This window comes from Trachemys scripta, chromosome 1 (assembly GCF_013100865.1).
Source record: "Trachemys scripta elegans isolate TJP31775 chromosome 1, CAS_Tse_1.0, whole genome shotgun sequence".
NCBI lineage: Eukaryota > Metazoa > Chordata > Testudines > Emydidae > Trachemys > Trachemys scripta.
The window spans coordinates 343,556,552-343,581,625 of record NC_048298.1 but is presented as its reverse complement, the minus strand read 5'-3'; the positions used below and the strand labels follow the sequence as shown (position 1 = coordinate 343,581,625).

The 25,074-nt window shown below is 46.8% G+C and overlaps 2 protein-coding genes across 2 annotated transcripts; both read right to left on the bottom strand.

Annotated features, from left to right (window-relative positions):
• Positions 1-5,360: 5,360 nt before the first annotated feature.
• LOC117873074 (olfactory receptor 52M1-like) lies at positions 5,361-6,305 on the bottom strand. Its single transcript, XM_034762092.1, has one exon. It carries the CDS (start codon positions 6,303-6,305, stop codon positions 5,361-5,363), a length of 945 nt encoding a protein of 314 aa, XP_034617983.1.
• An 11,899-nt stretch (positions 6,306-18,204) lies between these two features.
• Positions 18,205-19,152, bottom strand: LOC117873070 (olfactory receptor 52M1-like). The gene has a single exon (XM_034762082.1). The coding sequence runs from the start codon at positions 19,150-19,152 to the stop codon at positions 18,205-18,207; it is 948 nt and encodes a 315-aa protein (XP_034617973.1).
• Positions 19,153-25,074: the final 5,922 nt, after the last annotated feature.

Here is a 25,074-nt window from a genome sequence, read left to right as displayed (position 1 = left end):
CAGACTATGTGTGTGTGTGTGTCTCTCTCTCTCTCTCTCTCTCTCACACACACACACACACACACACACACACAAACACACACACACTGTCTCAGTCTCACATGCACACACAATCTCTCTCTTTCACAGTCACTTCCCAACACATACATGTGTTGTTGTTGTTCTTACTTCATACTTCCTGCAGTGCACATCTACGCTCTGTACTTTTATTCTTTCCAAGTACTCTTATTTTAGGTTTTTGTCTGGCCTGTGCATTTCAAAAATTTATTTCACTCTTACTTTTAAATTTAATTCTTTGAGTAATGAGTGAGTTCTAAAATACATAACCTTTCCTGGCTGGAGTAATTTGCCCAATGGTAACTCTTTAAAACTATATTATATTTAGGCTTTTTGTTTCTACTGGTGGCACACATCTGCAAATTACCTTAATATGGATGTACATAACAAAATTCGTTGTGCACATGGATGGAAAAAATAAAAGGAAAAATTGATTTTGTAGCCTTTTATTTTATTTACAGTAAAGTTTCTAATGTGTTGTTACACCACTGTTGCTTTGGCTCTGGTGGCTACAGTTTCAAGTTACAATTAAGGTTAAAATTAACCAAGCATATATAGAAAGTCTATACAGACCTATGCACCAGTTACAAATATAGTTATATTCCCATCCTTAACAATAGTATTAGGGTCTGATGGGTCTCTCATAGTTTGATCATCAGTAGATGGGTGGTTCCTGCTGGAGTCTTCCATAGGGAGCTCAATTTTCCCACTCTGGGCATCCCCTTTTTATAATGTGATTCTGTCTATACCTACATTCTGCACATGTCCATAAAGGTGGACATTTTCTCTTATTGGTCTGTGTCTCCTGGAAACTTAAGGGATCTTAACTCTCTATAGTTTAGATAAATTCCCTTTATTCCCATTACCATTCTCACAACCTGTATCCTGTGATTAAGATGAGTGTCTGAGGCAGGAGTACTATTACGGCATTTTTATGACATAATATTAATCTTCTGAGTAATTTTGCACAATATTATTCCTTAGTTCTTCTTTCCCCATTATTTTAGGGCATCGGGTTATTTGCCAGTCACTTATGCCATCATTTCTTGTCTACAATGCCGACAATAGCGAAGCTAAAGTCTTGCAGGCCTCAACCTACAGGTTCTTGCATTCCAGCTTGTCTTACTCATGTCTAGAACTTGGTTCCTCTAAATACGGATCAGTCTTGCACTTCTATAATTCCACTATTTAACCTTAATTAATATACAGAGAAAATATATGATATAACTTATTGATTAATAATAACATGACACAAAAAATTAATAATGAACTAAAATCATTGGCTACAATTTAGACCTGATCATTTTATATGAATAGTTGGGATGATGTTTTCCAGTATGTATACTTTATCCATGTAGCGAGGTGAAGACTCACCTGTGCGGCGCCTCCTGCTGGTTGCCCAGGGAATTAGCTCGCCAGCTTCCAGAGCGCCCTCTACAGGCTGGTGTCTCACCTTGCTGCTGGCCCCATGTCCCTCACGGACCCTGTTGCCCCTTCTCTCGGGGTTCTGCCACCTGCAGTACCCCACAGCCTTACTGGGTCTCCCCTCCCTGGGGAACCCCAAACCCCCCATCCCCACCTCACCTCATTCTTGGGCTACTGCCAGTCCCCATCTAGCCCCCGCTGACTGGGGCGGACTTCAGTATAATTGCCCCTCATCATTGGCAAGGAGGGTTTGGACCTGCTGCCTCTGCCTACCCTTGGCCTGCCCCTCTGCAACCCCAGTACCTTCTCGGCCTTTGGCAAGGCCTGCAGCCTGGGGGTTTTCCAGGCCAGAGCTCCCCAGCTCCTCTGGCCTTTCCCCCCAGCCCTACTCCACTCTAGGTACTCTGTTCAGCTCCCCAGTAGCCAGGCCCGTCTCTCTCAATAGCTAGAGAGAGACTGCCTGAGCTCCTGGCTCCCAACCTTTTATAGGGCCAGCTATGGCCTGACTGGGGCGTGGCCCCAACTATGGCTGCCTTCCACAATCAGCCTAGGCTTTTTCTTCAGCCCCAGCTAGGGTGACCAGACGTCCTGAGAAAATCGGGACTGTCACGAGCTTTAGCAATTTGTCCCGATATTTTGCTCCGCCGACATTATTTTTTTTTTGCTCCGCCAGCAGCAGGTAGCACTCGCCTTTTTTTTTTTGTCCTCCTCCCTCCCCCGGTGTCCCGATATTTTCTTCCTTTGATCAGGTCACCCTAGCCCCAGCCCACCCGCCTCATCTCCATGGTCTCCCAGAGTTGGGCCATCTCCCGAGAGTGCGCCTCCGCCTTCCGGCGGGCCAACTCTATGGCCTCCAGCCACACCCTCTGGTCCATATCTCCTGGACCCTTTTACCTTGGGGTCTGTGTCCATTTGGTCTCTTTTACTACAACCACCTGGGTTCTGGCTTCTTGCTGGGCCCACTCAGTCTGAGTCTCCCACTTGGTAACTGACTCCGTGACGGTCTGGGTCTCCTCGGCGACCGGTTCTGTGACGGTCTGGATCCCAACCTCCTGCGGAGTCCCCTCCATCTTCCTCACCACCTCCGCCACCTCCACCCTGCCCTTGATGGGGCAGTGTCACTGAAAATGGCCTGGCATCTGGCAGCCACAGCAGGATCCCTGCCTCTGGGCTGCCCAGGGCCTTTTATCCTCATTCCTGGGCCTATCCTTCCCTGGGCTGCCCTGGTCGGGTTCACTGGATCTGGGCACTCCCTCCAGAGGTGTCCTCTCTGTCCAGAGGTGCAACGAGACGGCAGCCACCTGGGCTCCCTCACCCGGCGGACTGTCCTTGGGATTTGTCCCGGTCTCCCCTCTGGGTGAGGCTTCCTGCCCCCATCCCAGTAGGGACAGTCCCGTTTTATATGTCCCCGCCTTGTACAGGCATAACACATCTTTAGTTCCGCCCCCAGCCTCCTGACCTTGGAGCTGGGCTTCTCCCCGAGCCCTTGGCAGTTCTTTCCAAACTCCCTCTGAGAGAGTTTGACTAGGGCCCACTGTTATAAAATAAAATAATGGAGATATCCTAGCTCCTAGAACTGGAAGAGACCTTAAAAGGTCATCAAGTCCAGCCCCCTGCCTTCACTAGCAGGACCAAATACTGATTTTTGCACCAGATCCCTAAGTGGCCCCCTCAAAGATTGAACTCACAACCCTGGGTTTAGCAGGCCAATGCTAAAACCACTGAGCTATCCCTTCCTCCATCAGGTGGGCCATCTCTTCATGGAGGGCCCTCTGCACCTCCTATATTCCCTCTTCTGCCTCCCAGATTTCTCACAGGTCATCCACCCCATTCTGCTGGGGCGCTGACACTTGGGCCCAACCAGGGATAGCACCTGGGCCCTCCCAAAGAAAGCCGCAGTATACCCATCATCCCACCTTTCCTAATGTCTGGGCAATAGTTCCATAGTCCTTGCTCTGCCCCCTGTATCGGGGGCGGACCGCCTATGCCCACATTCTCCACCAATCTGTAGAGATGCCATGGCTCACCAATGCAGCGCCTCCTGCTGGTCATCCAGGGAATTAGCTCGCCAGCCTCCAGAGCACCCTCTGCAGGCCAGTGTCTCACCTTGTCGCTGGCCCCTGTGTCCCTCCTGGACCCTGATGCCCTTCTGTCGGGGTTTTGCCCCCTGCAGTACCCCGCAGTCTCGCTGGGTCTCCCATCCCTGGGGAATGCCCAACCCCTTATCCCCACCTCATCTCAGTCTTGAGCTGCTGCCAGTCCCCATCTAGCCCCTTCTGACTGGGGCGGACTGCAGTATAATTGCCCCTCATCATCGGCAGAGAGGGTTTGGCCCTGCTGCCTCTGCCTACCCTTGGCCTACCCCTCTGCAACCCCAGTACCTTCTCGGCCTTTGGCAAGGCCTGCAGCCTGGGGCTCTTCCCGGCCAGAGCTCCCTAGCTCCTCTGTCCTTTCCCCCCAGCCCTGCTCCACTCTAGGTACTCTCTTCAGCTGCCCAGTAGCCAGGCCCATCTCTCTCAATAGCTGGAGAGAGACTGCCTGAGCTTCTGGCTCCCAAACTTTTATAGGGCCAGCTATGGCTTGACTGTGGCATGGCCCCAGCTGTGGCTGCCTTCCCCTAGGCTTTTCCTTCAGTTCCAGCTTTCTCCCAGGGCTGGCTGTAACCCTTTCAGTGACAGAGTGGGTGACCACCCTGCTACAATCCACATCACCCTGGAACATATTTTGTGATTGGTCAAAACCTTCTAGGGTGTCTAGGGGCCACCTCCTGGAATGACTGACTTCTCCTCCAGTTGGAGTCTGTCTCTCTGCTGCAGCCATAACCCTGCAACCATAGATTGCCTCTCTCCTGCCTTCTAGCTCATCCAGTCTCTGTGTTTTAAAGGGCTGGATGAACACCTCCTCTCTCAGTTCCCCCTTCTGGAGAGGTTTCATTCCTTCCACGCCCACCCCTTTGCAGAGAAACTCAAGAAAATTAAATTTAGAATGCAGTTACTCTCTTCTTCTATCCCTGTAGTCTCTAATGACCCATGTATTTATAAGAAGATGCCTCCACCCAAGCCTGCTGTCTCTTAATACAAGGTGTGTGAGTGAGGAGTACAGGAAATCCCAAAGAAATAACAATACACATGGTTCCTATAACAAAAGGTGAGTTAATAGAGTTTCCCCCCATCTAGGTTTTATCCAGATGCTCTATTTTTTGGCTTCTGTGTCTGAGTGCCATGCAGGGTTATCAGGTACCTGTTTTTGAACTAGAAAGTCCAGCCAAGAAGTGGATCGGACTGTGCCTGTTTCCTGCAGGGCAGGTGGGAGGTTTTGGGTCATTAACCCATGCCTGTCCCTGCTCAACTGGGGCCAAATCATACCAACAGGCAGGCCCCTTGTCAGGCTTCAGCAGATCTCAGTCAAGCCCCAGAGTAGAGGGAGTCCTGTGGAGGCAGAGACAGAGGTGGAAAAGATTGAGGAAGGGAGGGAGGGGAGTAAGAAGCCAGGAACCAGGGCAGGTGGGGTAGGAGTAGGGCCTTGGGGAATAAGTAGGGCAGGAGACAGGATCTCAGGGTCCAATTGTTGCCACCTTTCTAACTGCTAAGAATTAATGATGTCTATATAGACTGATTCCCCATGTTGTCATGCTGACACAGCACAGTAAGACCAGGAAAGGATTTAATATCTCTTTCACTGACCAGTAAGTGATTCAAGAAAGAGGGCCCAGCACCATGTCACCAGCCAGTGCTTCACGGAGCTTGGTCTGAGAACCAGAGCACCAGGAGAAAACTTTAATTAGAATCATAGAATCATACAATATTAGGATTGGAAGGGACCTCAGGAAGTCATTTAGTCCAACCCCCTGCTCAAAGCAGGACCAATCCGCAACTAAATCATCCCTTATGAGTAATGAACCGGAGCAGCCTGTCCCGGATCTCTTTGGTCCTCACTCCATAGATGATGGGGTGTAGCATGGGGGGCACCAGTAAGTTCATGTTGCCAATAAGAACATGGAAATGCAGGGGCACATTCTTTCCAAAACGGTATGTGAGGGAGGAGAAGAGACCTGGGATGTAAAAGGTTAAGATGACACAGAGGTGGGAGACGCAGGTTCCAAAAGTCTTGAGCCGGGCTTCCTTTGTGGGGAGGCTGAAGATGGCCCTGAGGATCTGGATATAGGACACAGTGATAAGAATCCCATCCAGACCCATTACACACAATAGCACAAATAGACCATAGTAACTACTGACATGGGTGTCACCGCAGGCCAGTTTCACCACGGATATGTGTGCGCAGAATGGCTCGGGGATGATGTTGGTTCTACAATATCGCCACTGTCTAACCAGGAAGGGATAGGGCAATATGAGCATGCCACTGCGCAGCACCACAGCCAGGCCCATCTTGGCCACCATGGGGATTGTCAGGATGGTGGAATGTCTTAGGGGATGGCAGATGGCCACATAGCGATCGAAACCCATGGTCACGAAGAACCCGGACTCCATCACTGAGAAGCAGCCAATGAAGTACATCTGGGTGAGGCAGGCATCAAAATCTATCTCCCTGGAATTGAACCAGAAGATTGACAGCATTTTGGGCAGGATGGACGTAGACAGAACCAGGTCAGTGACAGCCAGCATGCAAAGGAAATAGTACATGGGCCCATGGAGGCTCGGCTCCATCTTCACAATGAAGAGGATTGTGAAGTTCCCCAAGACGGCTATGAGGTATATGACACAGAAGGGGATCGATATCCAGACATGGGCTGCCTCCAGGCCAGGAATACCCTGCAGGATGAAGGTGGAGGGGTTAGTCAAATCGGTTTTGTTGGAATTTGACATGGAGTAGGAGTAAAGGTCTCCAACTCTGAGGTAGAATGGTGTTTCCTGCATGCACTGTATGTTCTCCTGACTTCCTGTATGTGTCCAGGGTCAAGGGTGATGGTCGCAGTACAAATGCCTGGATGGAGAGACAATGTGAATATGAGACACTCCATACACTACTGGAGGCTGTTCTCATTGCTGAAGCAGATTGGTTATTCTTCACACACTGAAAAATACATTTTCATTATTCATAGAAATAAATTATGAACACTGACCCTACTAATGCCAATTCCATATTTTATGGCATGTGTCAAGAATTCCTACATGTCGAGGTGTGATAAAGGTTAATAGGCAATAGCAAGAAACATGACTTCGGGTACTGGTTATCCATCATTGTTCCTACAGCATGGACTCCCTAGACGGAGTTTCATTGTATTAAGGGAGTACCCTATTCACCTGGTAGCTCAAAACCTGAGAATGGGAAAAAAAAACACACACTTTTGCCACGTCATGCTCTGGGGGGAAACATCCCAGCTAGACACATCCCAGGGAAAAGAAATGGGCATCATTGATAGCAACTCAGTGGAAACACCTGCTTTGGTAAATGATCGGGGGTAGAACCCCTTTTATGAACACCGAACCAGTCAGTTAGCTATAAAAAATTCTTCTTAGTAGCTGTTCTCTACTTGCCTTACCTGTAAAGAGTTAAGAAGTCTCACTAAAATGTTTAAGTAAGAGGAAGTGAGTTGGCACCTGGCCAAAAGAGCCAATGGGAAGACTAGAAACTTTTAAAATTGAGAAAAAACTTCCCCTCTTTGTGAGGGTTGTTGTTTTCTCTTGGCTGGAGAGACAGAGAGCAGCAGGTCTGATGTAAAGATTGGGCCAGCTATGAAAAATCATCAGCATTTATACCTAAAAATTACTCTAAAATTATTTGGAACTACAGATAAGTAAGTAGAACGGGAAATATTTAGTTAGATGGGATCAGGTTTCTCTTTTTATTTTGGGTTGCAGAGTCTTCTGTGCTAAACACAGGTGCTTTTGTTTTCTTTGTATCCTTTATAGTGCACCCCAAGGAAGACATTCTTGGGTTTTAATGCTTCCAGTTGCTCTTTTACTATCTAGCAACACCCTGATTTTCCAGATGTGTTGCCATAACTATAAAGAGAAGGGTAACCACCTTTCTGTAAAAAGAAGAACAGGAGTACTTGTGGCACCTTAGAGACTAACAAATTTATTAGAGCATAAGCTTTCATGGACTACAGCCCACTTCTTCGGATGCATATAGAATGGAACATATATTGAGGAGATATATATATACACACATACAGAGAGCATAAACAGGTGGGAATTGTCTTACCAACTCTGAGAGGCCAATTAATTAAGAGAAAAAAACTTTTGAAGTGATAATCAAGCTAGCCCAGTACAGACAGTTTGATAATAAGTGTGAGAGTACTTACAAGGGGAGATAGAGTCAATGTTTGTAATGGCTCAGCCATTCCCAGTCCTTATTCAAACCGGAGTTGATTGTGTCTAGTTTGCATATCAATTCTAGCTCAGCAGTCTCTCTTTGGAGTCTGTTTTTGAAGTTTTTCTGTTGTAATACACCTTTCTGTATGCAGTACCATAAAATCCCTCCTGGCCAGAGGCACAGAAGCATTTTACCTGTAAAGAGTTAAGAAGCTCAGGTAACCTGGCTGGCATCTGACCCAAAGGACCAATAAGGGGACAGGATACTCTCAAATTTGGGGAGGGGAAAAAAGGCTTTGTTTTGTCTTTTCTTTGTCTGTCTGTTCCATGTGCTTGCCAGAGACAGATCAAGAAGGCAAGCAATCCAACTCAATTAGAATTAGTAAGGAATAATAGAGAAATGCGTTAGCTTACTTTTATTTTGGCTTCTGATTTTTCTTGTCTAGAGGGAGGATTTGTCTCTGGTTTTGTAACTTTAAGATTTTGCCTAGAGGGGAGATCCTCTATGTTCTTGAGTCTTTTGTTATTCTGTAAAGTACTTACCATCCCGATTTTACAGAGGTAATTCTTTTACCTTTTCTTTAATTAAAATTCTTCATGTAAGAACATGATCAATTTTTCATCATTTTAAGATCCAAGGGTTGGGTCTTTGTTCACCTGTTCCAATTTGTAAGGATATTATTCTTAAGCCTCCCCAGGAAAGGGGGTGTAGGGGCTTGGGGGATTATACTCAAGCCTGCCCAGGAAAAGGGGTATAGGAGCTTGGGGGGATATTTGGGGAAGGTAGGGCACCAAGTGGCCCTCCCTAAATGTTTGTTTAAATCACTTGGTGGTGGCAGCATTACTTAATCCAAGGAATAGGGGAGTTTTTAACCTAAGCTGGTAGAAATAAGCTTAGGGATTCTTCATGTGGGTCCCCATGTCTGTACCCTAGATTTCAGAGTGGGGAGGGAACCCTGACATGTGTTTTCTTTATTTTTTAATAAAATCATCTTTTTAAGAACATGATTTGAGTTTTCAAATCAAGAGGTCTGTGCACATGCTTCTGAAATAGTTAAGTGGAATAAGGGTTCCAAGATCAGTTGGTACAACAGCTGGGTTTTCTTTCGTTTGTTTTTTTTTTCTTGGCTTCCCTGAGAGACGGCTGGTTGCAGCACTATTACCAAGGCTGGGGAATCTGTAACCTTGGGTGATATTTAATGACCTGTATTATATAGGAGGTCAGACTGGATGATCTAATGGTCCCTTCTTACCTTAAACTCTGTGAATCTATTGATAAAGAAAGCAGACCAAGCATTTATATCTGCTATTATAATTCAATTCCCTTGAAAGTCTGAACATGTAACACCGATAAAAGCAAATTGTTTACATAATCCATATTGGCCTGTGTAACTCCATGCCACAGACATTATTGGAATGAAGTGCTTAGCTGAATGGGATTCACAAATAGATTGGCCATTGTAGGTGGCACTGGTGGCACTACCTTTAGTTAAAGCTGTCTGAGATCTTCAATAAGAAGACCTCATTTTCAGTTGGATGTAAATTTTCCAAACTTTAAGTGTTCAGAGTGAAATTTCCTATGCTGGGTAAATTTGTTTTTGAAAGTTTCAGACATAAGTTAGGAGTTAGGAGACAATGTCTTGGCCATGTTATTCCACTGAGGAGCATTTCCACCTGCATGTTTTCCAGCAGATAAAAGTCAGGTACCAGCCATCTCCCCTCACTTAACAACTAGAGCCCTGAAATGCAAGAGAAGGAGGTGACAGTCTATGTACATTAACACACAGCTGGCTCTTAAGGTCTTTACTCACTTCTTATTCCAAGGAGAGTTTTGCCTCAGTGGGGCCTGAGCAAACTATGGGCTGGGGCACCAGGATTCGGCCTTTGTATTATACATCTACTAATACCTTTCTCCTGGAGGATCCACTGTGCGACTGGAAAACATGCATTCACCTTGGGTTGGAAGCCATCAGCTGGGGCGGACAGGTGTGCATACAAAATATTGGAGCAAACTTATGCACTGTGGCAAGGGCCCTAGGATGTTTAATGGCTATGCAGGGCAGGAAGTACCACAAACATACTGACTATCCCATCATGCCCATGTTGCACTAAGTTTGTCGAGGAGGTGAGCTCTTCAGCAAGAGATGGGTACCTGTAAATTCTGAGATGGAAGTGTCTTCCCTGGTAATCCCTCTCAGGTAGCCGTGTCCCACACCTCTGTCATTCCAGTATCGGCAGCAGCATCCTATGCCGAGAGCCGACGCAGGGGTGTGCACAGTTCATAATATAGCTCTGTGCAGTCCCAGTGGGGTTCGCACAGCCTCTAGGGGCAAAGTAGCATCTGGATGCAAACAGGTTGGAGACCAGCCGGTCTGTGCTTCTGTGCTCTTTATCCAGCTTTAGGAGTAAACAGTAATTAAGGGACTTTCCCAAAGGGAGATGAGAACTCTTGGGCTCTCCCCTGAGTCACAGAGCAATTGGCTGCTCTGTGTGTTTGTATATATGTAAAAATTATAGTTGATTAGGAAGAAAAACTAGGGATTAGTCCTAGATCTCCATAGAGTCTAATATACTGTAAATACCCAGGATGGGAGGGGTAGATAATAGACAGATAGATCTGGAGACTGATGTCTGAGGGGAGACACAAACACTCTGCAGGCACACAGAGTTATTGCTAAGATATTAGAGATCAATAATTCTGTTCAGTAACTATCATCATGCTGTGCAGCACCTTTCATTGAAGGATTTCAAAAAGACTCAGGAATGTCAGTGCGTCATTATGAACATATCCCCATGTCAAGGCTGCTTCCCCACTCTGAACTTTAGGGTACAAATGTGGGGGCCTGCATGAAAACTTCTAAGCTTAACTATCAGCTTAGATCTGGTCCGCTGCCACCACTCCCAATGTGCTAATTCCCTTCCCTGGGTAGCCTTGAGAGACTCTTCACCAATTCCCTGGTGAATACAGATCCAACCCCCTTGGATCTTAAAACAAGGAGAAATTAACCATCCCCCCTCCTTCCTCCCACCAACTCCTGGTGGATCAAGATCCAACCCCCTTGGATCTAAAAACACGGAAAAATCAATCAGGTTCTTAAAAACAAGGCTTTTAATTAAAGAAAAAGGTAAAAATCATCTCTGTAAAATCAGGATGGAAACTAACTTTACAGGGTAATCAAACTTAAAGAGCCCAGAGAAATCCTCTCTAGCCTTAGGTTCAAAGTTATAGCAAACAGAGATAAACACTCTAGCAAAAAGGTACATTTACAAGTTGAGAAAACAAAGATAAAAACTAACACGCCTTGCCTCGCTGTTTACTTACAAGTTGGAAATATTAGAGACTTATTCAGAAAGATTTGGAGAAACTGGATTGATGTCTGGTCCCTCTCAGTCACAAGAGCGAACAACCCCCAAAACAAAGAGCACAAACAAAAGCCTTCCCCCCATCAAGATTTGAAAGTATCTTGTCCCCTTATTGGTCCTTTGGGTCAGGTGTCAGCCAGTTTACCTAAGCTTCTTAACCCTTTACAGGTAAAAGGATTTTGGAGTCTCTGGCCAGGAGGGATTTTATAGTACTGTACACAGGAGGGCTGTTACCCTTCCCTTTATGTTATGACACCCCATTACACAGATAAGTAAATAGAGGCAGAGGGAGACGTGACCTGTCCAAAGTCACACAGATCTTGAATGGCACGATGACAAACAGAACCCAGCAGTCCAGACTTCCCTGCCCTTACCATGGTCTCTCACTCATGCCAAGAGGGAAAGGGACTCCTGCTCTTGCATGGACTGTTTGTTGGGTGGGATGCAGAGGAAAGGCTGAAAGAGGAAGCCTGAGCCTTCGCCATCCTCTCAAGGTGAATTTGAAGTTTTCAGAACTACCTGGGCTTTGTGAGTGTTGCCAGACATCGCCAGTGTGGTGCTCTGCTCTATCCAATGTTGATAACAGTTGGCTACATGACTGTGTTTCCTCGGCGTACTGCCCCAGCTCTGCGCAGATAGCTGACACAGCAGACCCAAGAGAACCCCCAATGATCACAGACTCTGATAAGGTATGAAGGCACCCGGCCAGGTTTATTGCCAAACAAAACTCAGTCTCTAGCTCCCCAGATCAGATGTCTACAGTTCTGCTAGTACATATGTGCTCCCTGACAATGTACTGCCTCAGTCAGTGGTGGGACACTCCACTGCCTCCCAGGCTGGACAAAGACACCACCCCAGGGATGCGTTCTTATACACAGGTACAAACAAGTTACACATCACTCCTGACGTATCGAGGTGAAACTCCTCTATGTGTTGGGGTGCTGCCTCTCTCCTGGTACATGCTGGTTCGACCAAACAAGTCTATCCAACATATTATCCTTTTGACCCTGTCTTTAAGATGGGTCAGCCTGTTCCTCATTATCTCTGTTGAATGTGTTCATATTGGGATGTCCTGGTGCCATCCTGGCACATGTATATGGGCAATTAGTAGCCTTCTTCTTGCCAAATTCTGTGAGCAGGGCCTGCCTCTGGCTCACAGCTTAACTTTGCTTTATGTTAGCAAAGTCTTGACCATTACTTTAGTTCAGGCCTCCGGCCTCAGACTGGTCCACTGATACAAGGGTTTATGTTTCAGGGCCTCATTTTACTACAGTGAGCTCCCCACTCCTGTGAGGTGTGAACTGTGGGACTCCACTTCCGCTCTCACTCAGAAACCTGCCAATGCATCACAACCACCGGGGTTGCTCTGGGGGAAACGGCTTAGTAAAAGCAACAGCAACAGAATGTTCCTATGGGTGGAGTGTCCCTCCCCCACAAAGCTGCCCTGGAACAAGGGGGGCCCTATAGGCAGGACAGAGACCGGAGTAGTGTTTGCACTGGATTTGTTCTCTCCCTCTCGGTTGATTTCCTCCCAGTGTCTCCCAGGTGGGATTGAAATCTAATGTTCCAGGCTGAGTCAGACTTTCCAGCACTGGCCTGGTGGAGGGCACTTGGATTTCCATAGTTGAACTCTCTGCCTGCTCATCTGCTAACTGGGGGTATTTCTCTGGTGTGGAGAACTTGGGATTTTAAGCACTGTTATGAGACTGAAAAAAATTCTCCTGTCTGAGTTGAACAGGGGGACATTTCCTCCTGTATTCAAGTGACTAACACTCTGTAGCTGGCAAGCATGGATTGAGCTTAATCTGTAGCTAAAGGCCATGAAGGATGGTGGGAGCTAGGCCCTTACTTGTGTTGATTACTGTGTTTATTATTTATGATCATTATTTGTGTGGAAGCCTTCAGAGGCCCCACTGCAGTTCAGGGCCCATTGTGCTGGGCCCTTCACAAACACAGGAGAAACAGCCCCTGTGTGATGTTATTGACATGAACTGTGACTGTATAGCCCATTGTTGCAACCAAGGTCCCATAGTTGCCCCAAATCTTGTAAAGAGGAGGTGTCTATGAAAAGGTTGTAATTTGCTGGTTAGGTTAATGCTGTCTGTAAGTGTATACCATTTTTGTATCTGAAGTTATGAATATTGGCTATTTACTTGTATCTTAATGTGTTTGGTTCTGAGTAGCATCAGTGAAGCATTTGGTCAGCTTCTTGAGGAAGGACTATTCTGGATAAGTGCCCAATCAAGAAACACTTAACTAACAATGGACCTTGGGAGACTCCAATCCACATATGAGGAGCGTTCCTGGAAATGTTCAAGGTAGCATGTGAGCAATGGCTGCTCTACCTGAAAACAGAGTCATGCATAGACATGTGACTTGCCCATAGAATCATAGAATATCAGGGTTGGAAGGGACCTCAGGAGGTCATCTAGTCCAACCCCCTGCTCAAAGCAGGACCAAATCCCAACTAAATTGTCCCAGCCAGGGCTTTGTGAAGCCTGACCTTAAAAACCTCTAAGGAAGGAGATTCCACCACCTCCTTAGGTAACCCATTCCAGTGCTTCACCACCCTCCTAATGAAAACTTTTTCCTAATATCCAACCTAAACCTCCCCCGCTGCAACTTGAGACCATTACTCCTTATTCTGTCATCTGGTACCACTGAGAACAGTCTAGATCCATCCTCTTTGGAACCCCCTTTCAGGTAGTTGAAAGCAGCTATCAAATCCCCCCCTCATTCTTCTCTTCTGCAGACTAAACAATCACAGTTCCCTCAGCCTCTCCTCATAAGTTATATGCTCCAGCCCCCTAATCATTTTTGTTGCCCTCTGCTGGGCTCTTTCCAATTTTTCCACATCCTTCTTGTAGTGTGGGGCTCAAAACTGGACACAGTACTCCAGATGAGGCCTCACCAATGTCAAATAAAGGGGAACGATCACGTCCCTCGATCTGCTGGCAATGCCCCTACTTATACAGCCCAAAATGCTGTTAGCCTACTTGGCAACAAGAGCACACTGTTGACTCAGATCCAGCTTCTCATCCACTGTAACCCCAAAGTCCTTTTCTGCAGAACTGCTCCCTCGCCATTCGGTCCCTAGTCTGTAATAGTGAATGGGATTCTTCCATCTTAAGTGCAGGACTCTGCACTTGTTCTTGATGAACCTCATCAGGTTTCTTTTGGTTTCTAATTTGTCTAGGTCCCTCTGTATCCTGTCTCTACCCTCCAGCATATCTACCACTCCTCCCAGTTTGGTGTCATCTGCAAACTTGCCGAGAGTGCAGTCCACGCCATCCTCCAGATCATTAATGAAGATATTGAACAAAACCGGCCCCAGGAGCAACCCTTGGGGCACTCTGCTTGAAACGGGCTGCCAACAAGACGTGGAGCCGTTGATCAATACCCATTGAGTCCGACGATCTAGCCAGCCTTCTATCCACCGTATAGTCCATTCATCCAGCCCATACTTCTTTAATTTGCTGGCAAGAATACTGTGGGAGTCTCCATGTGACTCCAGACTCCATACTGCTGCTGTGATATCCCACAGTAAGAATAAAGGTGTCCTTCCACCTGGCAAAGGATATAAAAGGCCCTGGAAACCCCTCCATTTTGTCTTCTATCCTGCTTCTAACCTCTGGAGGGACTTTGCTACAAACTGAAGCTCTGAACAAAGAACTGAACAACCAATCCAAGCTGGGATGTTTGTACTCCAGAGACTTGATTGGTTTAAATCAGCCGTAATCTCATCAAGTCTGAAACAAGCCAGAACTAAGAACTTTGCAATTGTTGTATATATATTTTTTCCAATTAACCTATTTTAACTCTCATCTATATTTCTTTCTTTTTATGAATAAACCTTTAGATATTAGATTCTAAAGGATTGGCCACAGCCTGATTTATTGGTTCTTAAGCACCAAACTCCCATTTTATGTCTCTTTATGCCCCTTCTAGGGGCCCATCTGAGGGGCTGGAGAGAGGTGACTATTTCCAAGTGGGATTGTCAGCTGTGAGCCCTCTCCTGGAGCGAGGTGCCTAGGACACATCAGCGCTTTCTCGTGAGAGACTCGAGAGAGACGTGAGAGACCAAATCCAAAATCTTTGCTCTACCTGCTATGCAGAAGAGACATAAACAGAGGACTCCCGCATCCCACATGAGTGCCCTGACCACCAAGCAAATGGCTATTCTGGGTGGGGTGCTCAGTCTCTCCAGATGGAGCTCTTGGACAAATAAACATTCAATAGAGCAGGGATTTGAATCTGATTCTCCCACTTTCCAGGTGACGGTGTGCCATGGGGTTGATACACCTGTCTCCCTTTGCGGGGTGGATGCGGGTGGCATTTAAGCCCCTAGGTTGCATCTGTAGGGCTGTCCCCAGGCTCGGAGCAGAATGGCCCTGTGGCCCTAGTCGGTGATACAATCCTTGCCATCAGAGCAGCACGGCCTAGTGGCCAGGGTCAATAACAGCTCCAGATATCAGGGCAGTGCAGCTTAGCAGACAGAATTAATAGTGCTAGTGAGCTGGGCCATCACCACAGAAGGGGTGGTGGCCAAGATAGGGGGAACCGGTCCCTCCCTCTCCATAGGTCTGAACCTAGGGCCCAGTTGGTTGCAGCATTTCCCATCACCTGCTTGACAGGAATCCTTCTGAAACACACCAAGTCTATCTCCAGTTCTACAGCCACTTCCCCTCCAAGTTTCCCTAGGTCACTTCCTAACCAATTCTCTGCAGTTTGCCATCTCGGGGTCTCTGTGGTCTCTCCCCTCTCTGTGGCATCTAAAGCCTGTGTGTAGGGCTCTGTCTCCTGCTGTCTGGCCTCCGTGTCCTGGAATCAGCAGCACACCTCCTTCCTCATTGGTGGTCACCAAGACTGAGCTGCTCGGTGGCCTTTTATAGCTTGTCTCCGGTTGGAGAATGTTCAACAGAGCCTAGGGGGTGTGGCCTCCTTGGCCAAGAGCGACGGTTTATCAACCCTCACTGCACTGGTGTGGGGTTGAAACACCCCATCACAAGGCACTAAACCACTGGGCTAGGGGACATTATGGGGATGCACAAAGACGGATGCACATGTACACACAAATGGACCCATGTGTACACATACATGCACCAATGTGCACACTCACACACATGGATCTACATGCACAAAGACACAAGGACGCACCTGCACACATGTACATGGATGCATGTGCACAGACAGAGATGGATCCACATAAGCAGAGATTAAAAAAACCCACGTAGGCACACACACACACAGATTCACAGACAAATGCGGATGCACGTGCACACACACAGATGCACATGCACACATACACACACACACGGATCCATGTGCACAAACACACACATGGATGCACATACACACACAAACATTCCCAACCTGCAAGGCTCCATCTAGGAGGCAGGGTCTGAGAACCCTGCTGGGGAGATGCGAGGGGGAGACACCTCATTGGAGAATCCCACCAGAATTGAGGCCTGAGCAAAGACTCTGAGCAGCTCATTAGCTGTGGAGCAGAGTCAGCGCTCAGGTTGCTTAGTGCAGGCTACTGGCGGAACCGTAGGCTCCTGCGGGGTCAGGCAGCAGATGAGCCGGCGTTTCCGAAAGGCAATGGCAGCTAAGTTCAGTATTTACCTGAGTTCCTTTGTGGTTCTAGCCCTGGACGCCTTTCTGGAAGATGTTAACCTTAACACAAGTTAAGGTTGCTCAAAGCCAGGGGGCTGGCTGGAAATGCTTGAAGGAAACAGCCAAGTTCATGGACCTCCACCTCTCACTTTTAAAGAACTCTTTCCTCCTGTCTTTGTACAAGGTGCAGGCTCCCTGTGCAAAAGCAGCTTTTATCAGCTCTTCCCGTCCTCCAGTGGCTCTAGTGTCCCAGCTGCTTGCCCTGCTAGAACCCGGGCAATGTCCCTTGCTTAGGTGACTAACAGCGCTCGCACCGTCATGGGACGAGAACATGGTGTGATGCTGTATGATTGAATATGACCATTTTTATTATTTTTGCTACCCTGATTATACAATTGCAACAAATGTTGTACGTAATATGTCCTGTCAGGTGTCAATGGGAAAGCTCTGATTTGCTAAATATGATTATCCTGTTTATGTACATGTATCACCTTTGTGTCTGAAGTTATGGTTATTGTTGCTGTACTGGTATGAGAACAGTGCCAGTTCATAGCCAGAGCAATGGTTCTGGTGAGGTCAGGACTCCCAGTTTTGATTCTCAGCTCTGCCACCGACTCATTGTGTGTCCTTGAGTAACTCACTTTACCTCTGTGGGGCTCAGTCAGTCCATGACATGGGGAGAACGCTGCCTAGCTAAAGAGCTGCTAGATGTAGTGACTAAAAGCGTCATGCAAAGCGTACATTAGACTAAGCTTCCCTGTTCAGCTTCAGGCCCTGGGCAATGGGTGGCCTGTAGTTCAAGATAAGGTGCCGTGTACGTGTATAAATAGCCAGCTAATGGCAGATGTGTCATTTATCTCCCTCCCTGTGAGCTACAGAACCCACCCCAGGCTCTGCCCGACAACCCACCCTCCCAGGTATCCCAGCTAACGCAGGGGATTATCCTACAGCCTCTCTCAGCTGTTGTCCTTCTATGATCAAAGCTGATCCCTTGCCCTGCCCCCGAGGCCTGGAACAGGGCAAAGAGCTCCCAGCCCATCCCTCTTGCAGGGACTCTGCCTGCTACAGGCTCCCAGGAGGAAAAAGAGAACTGAAATCAAAACAGGTAATTCACAGAATGGTTTCTTCCCCTGGGAATTTGTAGCTGAGTAATAGGGGCAGGGTCATGGGGGAATAGGAGAGAAAAGGGGAGAAGGAGGCTGTGCTATGAGGGAAGAGGACAGGCCAGGGGCAGGGCGTCAGGGGTCTAGTTACCAGCAATAAGAAAGGTGGAAGCCCTATGTGTTAATGAGTTCTACACAAATGAATTCCCTTGTTTGTCACCCTGAGACAGCACAGTAAGGCCAGGAAAGGGTTTAATGTCTCTTTTTCTGCCTTGTCAGTGATTCAGGGGAAAGGGCCCAGCACCACATCACCAGCCAGCTCTGCACAGAGCTCGGTCTAAGAACCAGAGCACCAGGAGAAAACTTTAGGTCCCTTTATGAGTAAAGAGCTGGAGCAGTCTGTCCCGGATCTGTTTGGTCCTCACCCCGTAGATAATGGGGTTTATCATGTGGGGAATCAGAAGGTAAACGCTGGCAATGAGAACATGGAAATGCAGGGCCATATTCTTGCCAAACCGGTACGTGAGGACGGAGAAGAGACATGGGATGTAGAAGGCTAAGATGGCACATAGGTGGGAGCCGCAGGTCCCAAAAGTCTTGAGACGGGCATCCTTTGTGGGGAGGCTAAAGATGGCCCTGAGGATCTGGGTATAGGACACAGCAATAAAAAACTGATCCAAACCTAATGAACAGAATACCACAGAGAGGCTGTAATAATTACTGACATGGATTTCGGTGCAGGCCAGCTTCACCACGGCCATGTGCTCACAGTATGAGTGGGGTATGATGTTTGTTCTGCAATATGGCCACTGCCTTGCCACTAAAATAAAGGGGAGCACGAGCATGCCACCACGCAGCACCATGCCCAGGCCAATCTTGGCCACCATGGAGTTTGTTAGGATGATTGAATGTCTCAGGGGATCACAGATGGCCACATAGCGATCAAAAGCCATGGCCACGAAGATCCCAGACTCAGTTACTAAGAAGCAGTGAAGGAAGTACATCTGGGTGAGGCAGGCACTGAAATCGATCTCTCTGGAATTGAGCCAGAATATGCTCAGCATTTTTGGCAGAGTGGATGTGGACAGGACCAGGTCGGTGATGGCCAGCATACAGAGGAAATAGTACATGGGCTTATGGAGGCTCTGCTCCATCTTCACAATGAAGAGAATGCTGAAGTTCCCCAAGATGGCTATGGTGTACATGATGCTGAAGGGGATGGAGATCCATACATGGGCCGCCTCCAGGCCAGGAATGCCCACCAGGATGAAGATAGAGGGGTTGGTGAAGTTGGTTGTGTTGGAATTTGACATGAAGTAGGGGAGAGTGTGTCCAGCTCTGAGGCAGAATGGTGTCTCCTGGATGTACTGTATGTTTCCCTCGCTTTGTTTATGTTCCCAGGATCAAGGGTTATGATCGCAGTGCAAATGCCTGGATGGAGAGACAATAATAATATTAGACATTACATGCACTATGTGGGGGGCGGGGGAGTTCATGAGTTAAACAGATTGGTTGTGCTTCACACATTGAAAAATGACATTTTTCTTATTCAATGAAATAAATTATGAACTGACCCTACTAATAGCAATTCTATATTTTGTGATGCTCCATGCATCAATAGTTCCCACACATTGTGGAGGGGAAAACGTTAATAGGCAGTAGCAGTAAATAGGAGTGGGGATACTTGTTTTGTATGCATGAAGTACAAGCTGGTCTCCATATTGGAAGAGAAGGTTAAAGGACTAGTGAACCAAGTATCAACCCTGCATTCCATCAGAAAAAATGAAGATTTTCTGGATAGAAGTCAGTGTTTGGTTCTGGAAGCACAACATGCCAAAGAATCAGAGAGTGTAGCACAGAACGGGGAAGAATATTGGCAGCATGTGACCTCCAGAAGAAGGAAGAGGAGAACCTATGTACCCCCAATGTAGACAGAGGTGTGAAACCTTTTTCAGGCTCTCTGCACAGGTATTACTGCGTAGAAATATTTGGAAGAGCCATCTGAGTGAAGGGATCAGAAGGAGACCCCATTGTCCTGAAGACATGGGATGCATTGTCCTAGGGATGGAGGTTCCATGACCACCACTCCAAAGAGGAGAAGGCGGGTGATGGTGGTCGGTGACTCCATCCTAAGGGGGACAGAGTCATCCATCTGCTGACCAGACAGAGAGACTAGAGAAGTGTACTGCTTGACTGGAGCTATAATCCAGGATGTGACAGAGTGTTTGCTGAGACTGATCAAGAACTTTGACCGCTACCCCTTCCTACTTCTCCGTGTGATGAAACTGCCAAGAATTACCTTGAGCGGATCACTGCAGACTACGTGGCTCTGGGAAGAAGGATAAAGGAGTTTGAGGTGCAAGTCATGTCCTCGTCCATCCTGTCTGTTGAAGAAAAAGGAAAAGGCCCAGGTAGGGACCGTCGAATTATGGAGGTGAATGTGTCGTTATGCAGGTGGTGTCAGAGAGAGGGCTTTGGATTCTTCAACCATGGGATATTGTTCCAGGAAAAGGATAGCTAGGAAGAGATGGGATCCACCTAACGAAGAGAGGGAAGAGCATCTTTTCAGACAGGCTTGCTAACCTAGTGAGGAGGGCTTTAAACTAGTTTTCCCGGGGGACAGCGACCTCAGCCCAGAGGTAAGTATAGAAGTGGGATACAGGGAGGAATCACAAGGAGGAGTGTACAAGATGGGAAGCCTCTTGATTCATACTGAGAAAGTAGAGCAATCGGCTTGTCATAACAGATAGTTAAGGATTAAGAAGATCACCTAGCCTAGCTGACACCTGACCAGAGGAACCAATGGGAGGACAAGCTGGTTCAAAGGGAAGGAGAGAAGTTCCCTTTGTCTGTCAGTTTTCACTTTGGACCGGAGTGGGAAAGCTCCAGAATTCAGCCTCTTATTAAGTAGTGATTATTAGTGAAGGAAATAAATAGGTTTATGTTTATTTCTTTGTAACCTGTCTTGTGCAATTAGAGGAATCATCAAATTGGATATTTGGGTATCCTTTGTGGAACTAAGTTTTTGCCCAGGGGAACATCCTCTGTGTTTGGAATCTGTTGTCTGTGAGAGTAGCTGGTTATGCTAATCTCTCCCAGAGGGTTTTCTTTTACATTTCTTTTCTTTAATTAAAAGCCTTTTTCTTAATACCTGATTGATGTTTCCTTGTTTTAAGATCCAAGGGGGTTGGATCTGGATCCACCAGGAATTGGTGGGAGAAAGGAGGGGGGATGGTTAATTTCTCCTTGTTTTTAAGATCCAAGGGGTTGGATCTGTGTTCACCAGCAGGGCCAGCTCCAGCATTTCTGCTGCCCCAAGCAAAAAAAAAAAAAAAAGCTGCGATTGCGATAGGCGGCGGCAATTGGGGGAAAAAAAGCCGTGATCGGCGGCGGCAGTTCAGCAGCAGGTCCTTCGCTCCTAGAGGGAGTGAGGGACCTGCCTCCCCCGAATTGCCACAGGTGCCGCCCCTCTCCCTTGACCGCCCCAAGCACCTGCTTGTTAAGCTGGTGCCTGGAGCCAGCCCTGTTCACCAGGGGTTGGTGAAGAGTCTCTCAAGGCTACCCAGAGAAGGGAATTAGTGCTTGGGAGTGGTGGCATCCAGACCAGATCTAAGCTGTTAATTGAGCTTAGAGCATCTCATGCAGGTCCTCTACATCTGTATCCTAAAGTTCAGAGTGGGGAAGGAACCCTGACACAACTAGTTATCTTAGGTGCATGTATACGAACGCAAGAAGCCTGGGAAACAAGCAGGAAGAATTGGAAGTCCTGGCACAATCAAGGAACTATGTTGTGATTGGAATAACAGAAACTTGGTGAGGCAGTTCTCATGACAGGAGCACTGTCATGGATGGGTACAAACTGTTCAGGAAGGACAGGCAAGGGAAGAAATGTGGAGGAGTTGCACTGTATGTAAGAAAGCGGAATGCTTCCTCAGAGCTCCAGTATGAAACTGGAGAAAAGCTTGTTGAGAGTCTGTGGGTTAAATTTAGAGGCGAGAGCAACAAGGGTGATGTCGGGGTGGGCGTGTGCTAGAGACCCCCAGATCAGAAGGATGAGGTAGACAAAGCTTTCTTCAGACAACTAACTGAAATTTCCAGATCACAGGGCCTGGTTCTAATGGGGGATTTCAATGCAGAGAGCAATACAATAGTGCACAGATAATCCAGGAAGTTTTTGGAGAGCGTTGGGGACAACTTCCTGGTACACGTGCTGGAGGAACCAACTAGGGACCATACTCCTCTTGACCTGCTGCTTACAAAAAGGGAAGAATTGGTAGGGGAAGTAGAAGTGGGTGGCAACCTAGGAAGCAGTGACCATGATATGGTTGAATTCAAGGTCCTGACAAAAGGAAGAAAGGAGAGGCACAAACTATGGACACTGGACTTTAGAAAAGCAGACTTTTACTCCCTTAGGGAACTGAAAGGAACCTTGAAAGGTCATTGAGTCCAGCCCCCTGCTTTGACTAGCAGGATCAAGTACTAATTTTGCCCCAGATCCCTAAGTGGCCCCCTCAAGGATTGAACTCACAACCCTGGGTTTAGCAGGCCAATGCTCAAACCACTGAGCTATCCCTCCCCCCATGACAACTGTCTGCAGATACTTGAAAAGCTACCAGAAAAAAAATGGAGAAAAAATGTTCCCTTTTACCGCAGAGTTCAGGACAAGAGGCAATCGCTGACCTTCGATGGAGGTTTTTCAGAGGAGGCTGGACAATCATCTTTCTGAGATGGTGTCATAGGTTTCACCCCACTCTGGACTTTAGAGTACAGATATGGGGACCTGCATATTAACCTCTGAACTGAATTACCAGCTTAGATCTGGTTTTGCTGCCACCACTCCCAGATGCTAACTGCCTTCCTGGGTAGCCTTAAGAGACTTCTTCACCAATTTCCTGGTGAACACCGATCCAAACCCTTGGATTTTAAAACAAGAAGAAATTAACCATTCCCCCTTCTTTCCCCCTACCAATTCCTGGTGAGTCCAGATCCAACCCCCTTGGATCTTAAAAAAAGGAAAAATCAATCAGGTTCTTAAAAAGAAGGCTTTTAATTAAAAAAAAGAAAGGTAAAAGAAAACCCTCCGGGATAAATTAGCATACCAGCTACTCTCACAGACAACAGATTCCAAACACAGAGGATGTTCCCCTGGGCAAAAACTTAGTTACACAAAAAATGCCCAAGACAAGTTACAAAGAAAATAAACATAAACCTATTTATTTCCTTCACTAATGCTCACTACTTCATAAGAGGCTGAATTCTGGAGCTTTCCCACTCAGGTCAAAACTGAAACTGAAACTAAACAAAGGTAACTTCCCTCCTTCCTTTTGAAACATCTTATCCCCCCCCCCCATTGGTTCCTCTGGTCGGGTGTCGGCTAGGTGAACTCATTAACCCTTTACAGGTAAAAGAGGCATTAACCATTAACTATCTGTTAGGACAGATAGTTTAGACACAACAAATCCTGTATCTTGGCAAGGGGTTAGATTAGATGACCATTGCGGTCCCTTCACACTCTCTGGCTCTAAAATTATATTAGATAAATTCCTACAGAAGACCAGGCCTTAGTCACACAAGTTATAGAGCTCAATACAGGGGTAACTGGGTGACATTTAATAGCCAGTGTTATCTTAAGCCCCATGAATCTATTGATAGAGAAAGTTGATCAGGCATGTATATTTACTGTCTCTCACAACACTTGAACAAGGGAACATTCAATTACATAAGAAGTCTGAACATATAACACTGATAAAAGAAAATTGTTTACATAATCCCTATTTGAGCTGAGGAACTCCTGCCAATACATTATTGGAACAAAGAGTTTAGCTGCATGGGGCTCACAAATGGATTGGCCTTTTAGGTGGCACCACCTTTATTTAAGGTGGTCTGACACCTTCAATTAGAAGCACTCATTTTCAGTTGCTTATAACTTTGCCAACTTTCAATGTTTGGAGTGAAATTTCCCATGCGGGATGTCTGCTTCCAGCTGATTTGTGTTTGTGAAAGTTTAAGGCATAACAGTTCAGCCAACTTTTGGAATGAAGCTAGGAGATACGCTGTCTTGCTCATGTTTAAAAATCCTTATAATTGTTCAAGTTTCTAGCAGATAAAAGTCAGGTAACAGCCCCCCTCCCCGCCCCCTTTAACAGTGAGAGTACTGAAATGCATAGCTGGGTCCTGAGATCTTTACTCAGTTCATACTACAAGGGCAGTTTGCCTGAGTGGGGTCTGAGTAAACTATGTGCTATGGCTTCAAAAATTGGTTTTCTATTGTACACTTATTAACACCTTTCATCCTGAGAGATCCCCCATGCCACTGAAATGCAGCCACCTCCAGGCTTGAGGCCATCAGCTGGGGGGCACAATAAAGATGGACATTTTGGCTTATGTCACTGGTACAAACTCATCACCTGTGGCCTGCAGCCTGGGAGGTTTAATGACTGTGAAGAATGAAAAGGAAAACAGACTTACTCTCTGTCCCATCACGCCCATGTCGCACTGGGTTGTCAAGCAGGTGATCTCCTCAGAAGAGATGGGTACCTGTGAATTCTGAGAGGAAAGTGTCCTCCCAGGGAATCCCCCTCAGGTAGCCGTGTCCCACAGCTCTTTCTCGACAGCATCTACAGCAATACCCCATGCCGAGAGACAACACAGGTGTGTGCACCATATATAATATAGATCTGTGCAATCCCAGTGGGGTTCACTCAGCCTCTCGGGGCAAAGCAGCATCTGGATGTAAACAGGCTGGAGACTAGAGACACTCTAGCCAATGTTTCTCTTTCCATCCCTGTGCTTCTGTGCTGTTTATCCAGCTTTAGGAGTAAACAGTAATTAAGGGACCTTCCCAAACGGAGATGAGAACTCTTGATCTCTCTGCTGAGTCAGAGAGGAATTGGCTGCTCTGTGCATTTGTGTATATTTAATAACTATAGTTGATTAGTAAGAAAACTAGAGATAATGCCTAGATCTCCATGGGGTTAAATGCCTAGGATGGATTGGTAGTCATTTTCCTCCAGATCTGTCTGTCTACTGTCTAAGGGGAGACACGAACACTTTCTTCAGGCACATGGGGCTGTCTCTTAGGGATCGGAGATCAGTATTTCTTATCAGTAACTATCATCATAATGTGAAGTATCTTTCATTGAAGGATCTTCAAAACACTTAGCAAAGGAAAGTCCTTATGAACATATCTCCATTATAGAGACTGAGGTCTAGGGATATGTGACTTGGCCAAGGTC

Coding starts and splice junctions, on each gene's coding strand:
- LOC117873074 (XM_034762092.1), bottom strand. CDS start 6,305: ATGTCAAATTCCAACAAAACCGATTTGACTAACCCCTCCACCTTCATC.
- LOC117873070 (XM_034762082.1), bottom strand. CDS start 19,152: ATGTCAAATTCCAACACAACCAACTTCACCAACCCCTCTATCTTCATC.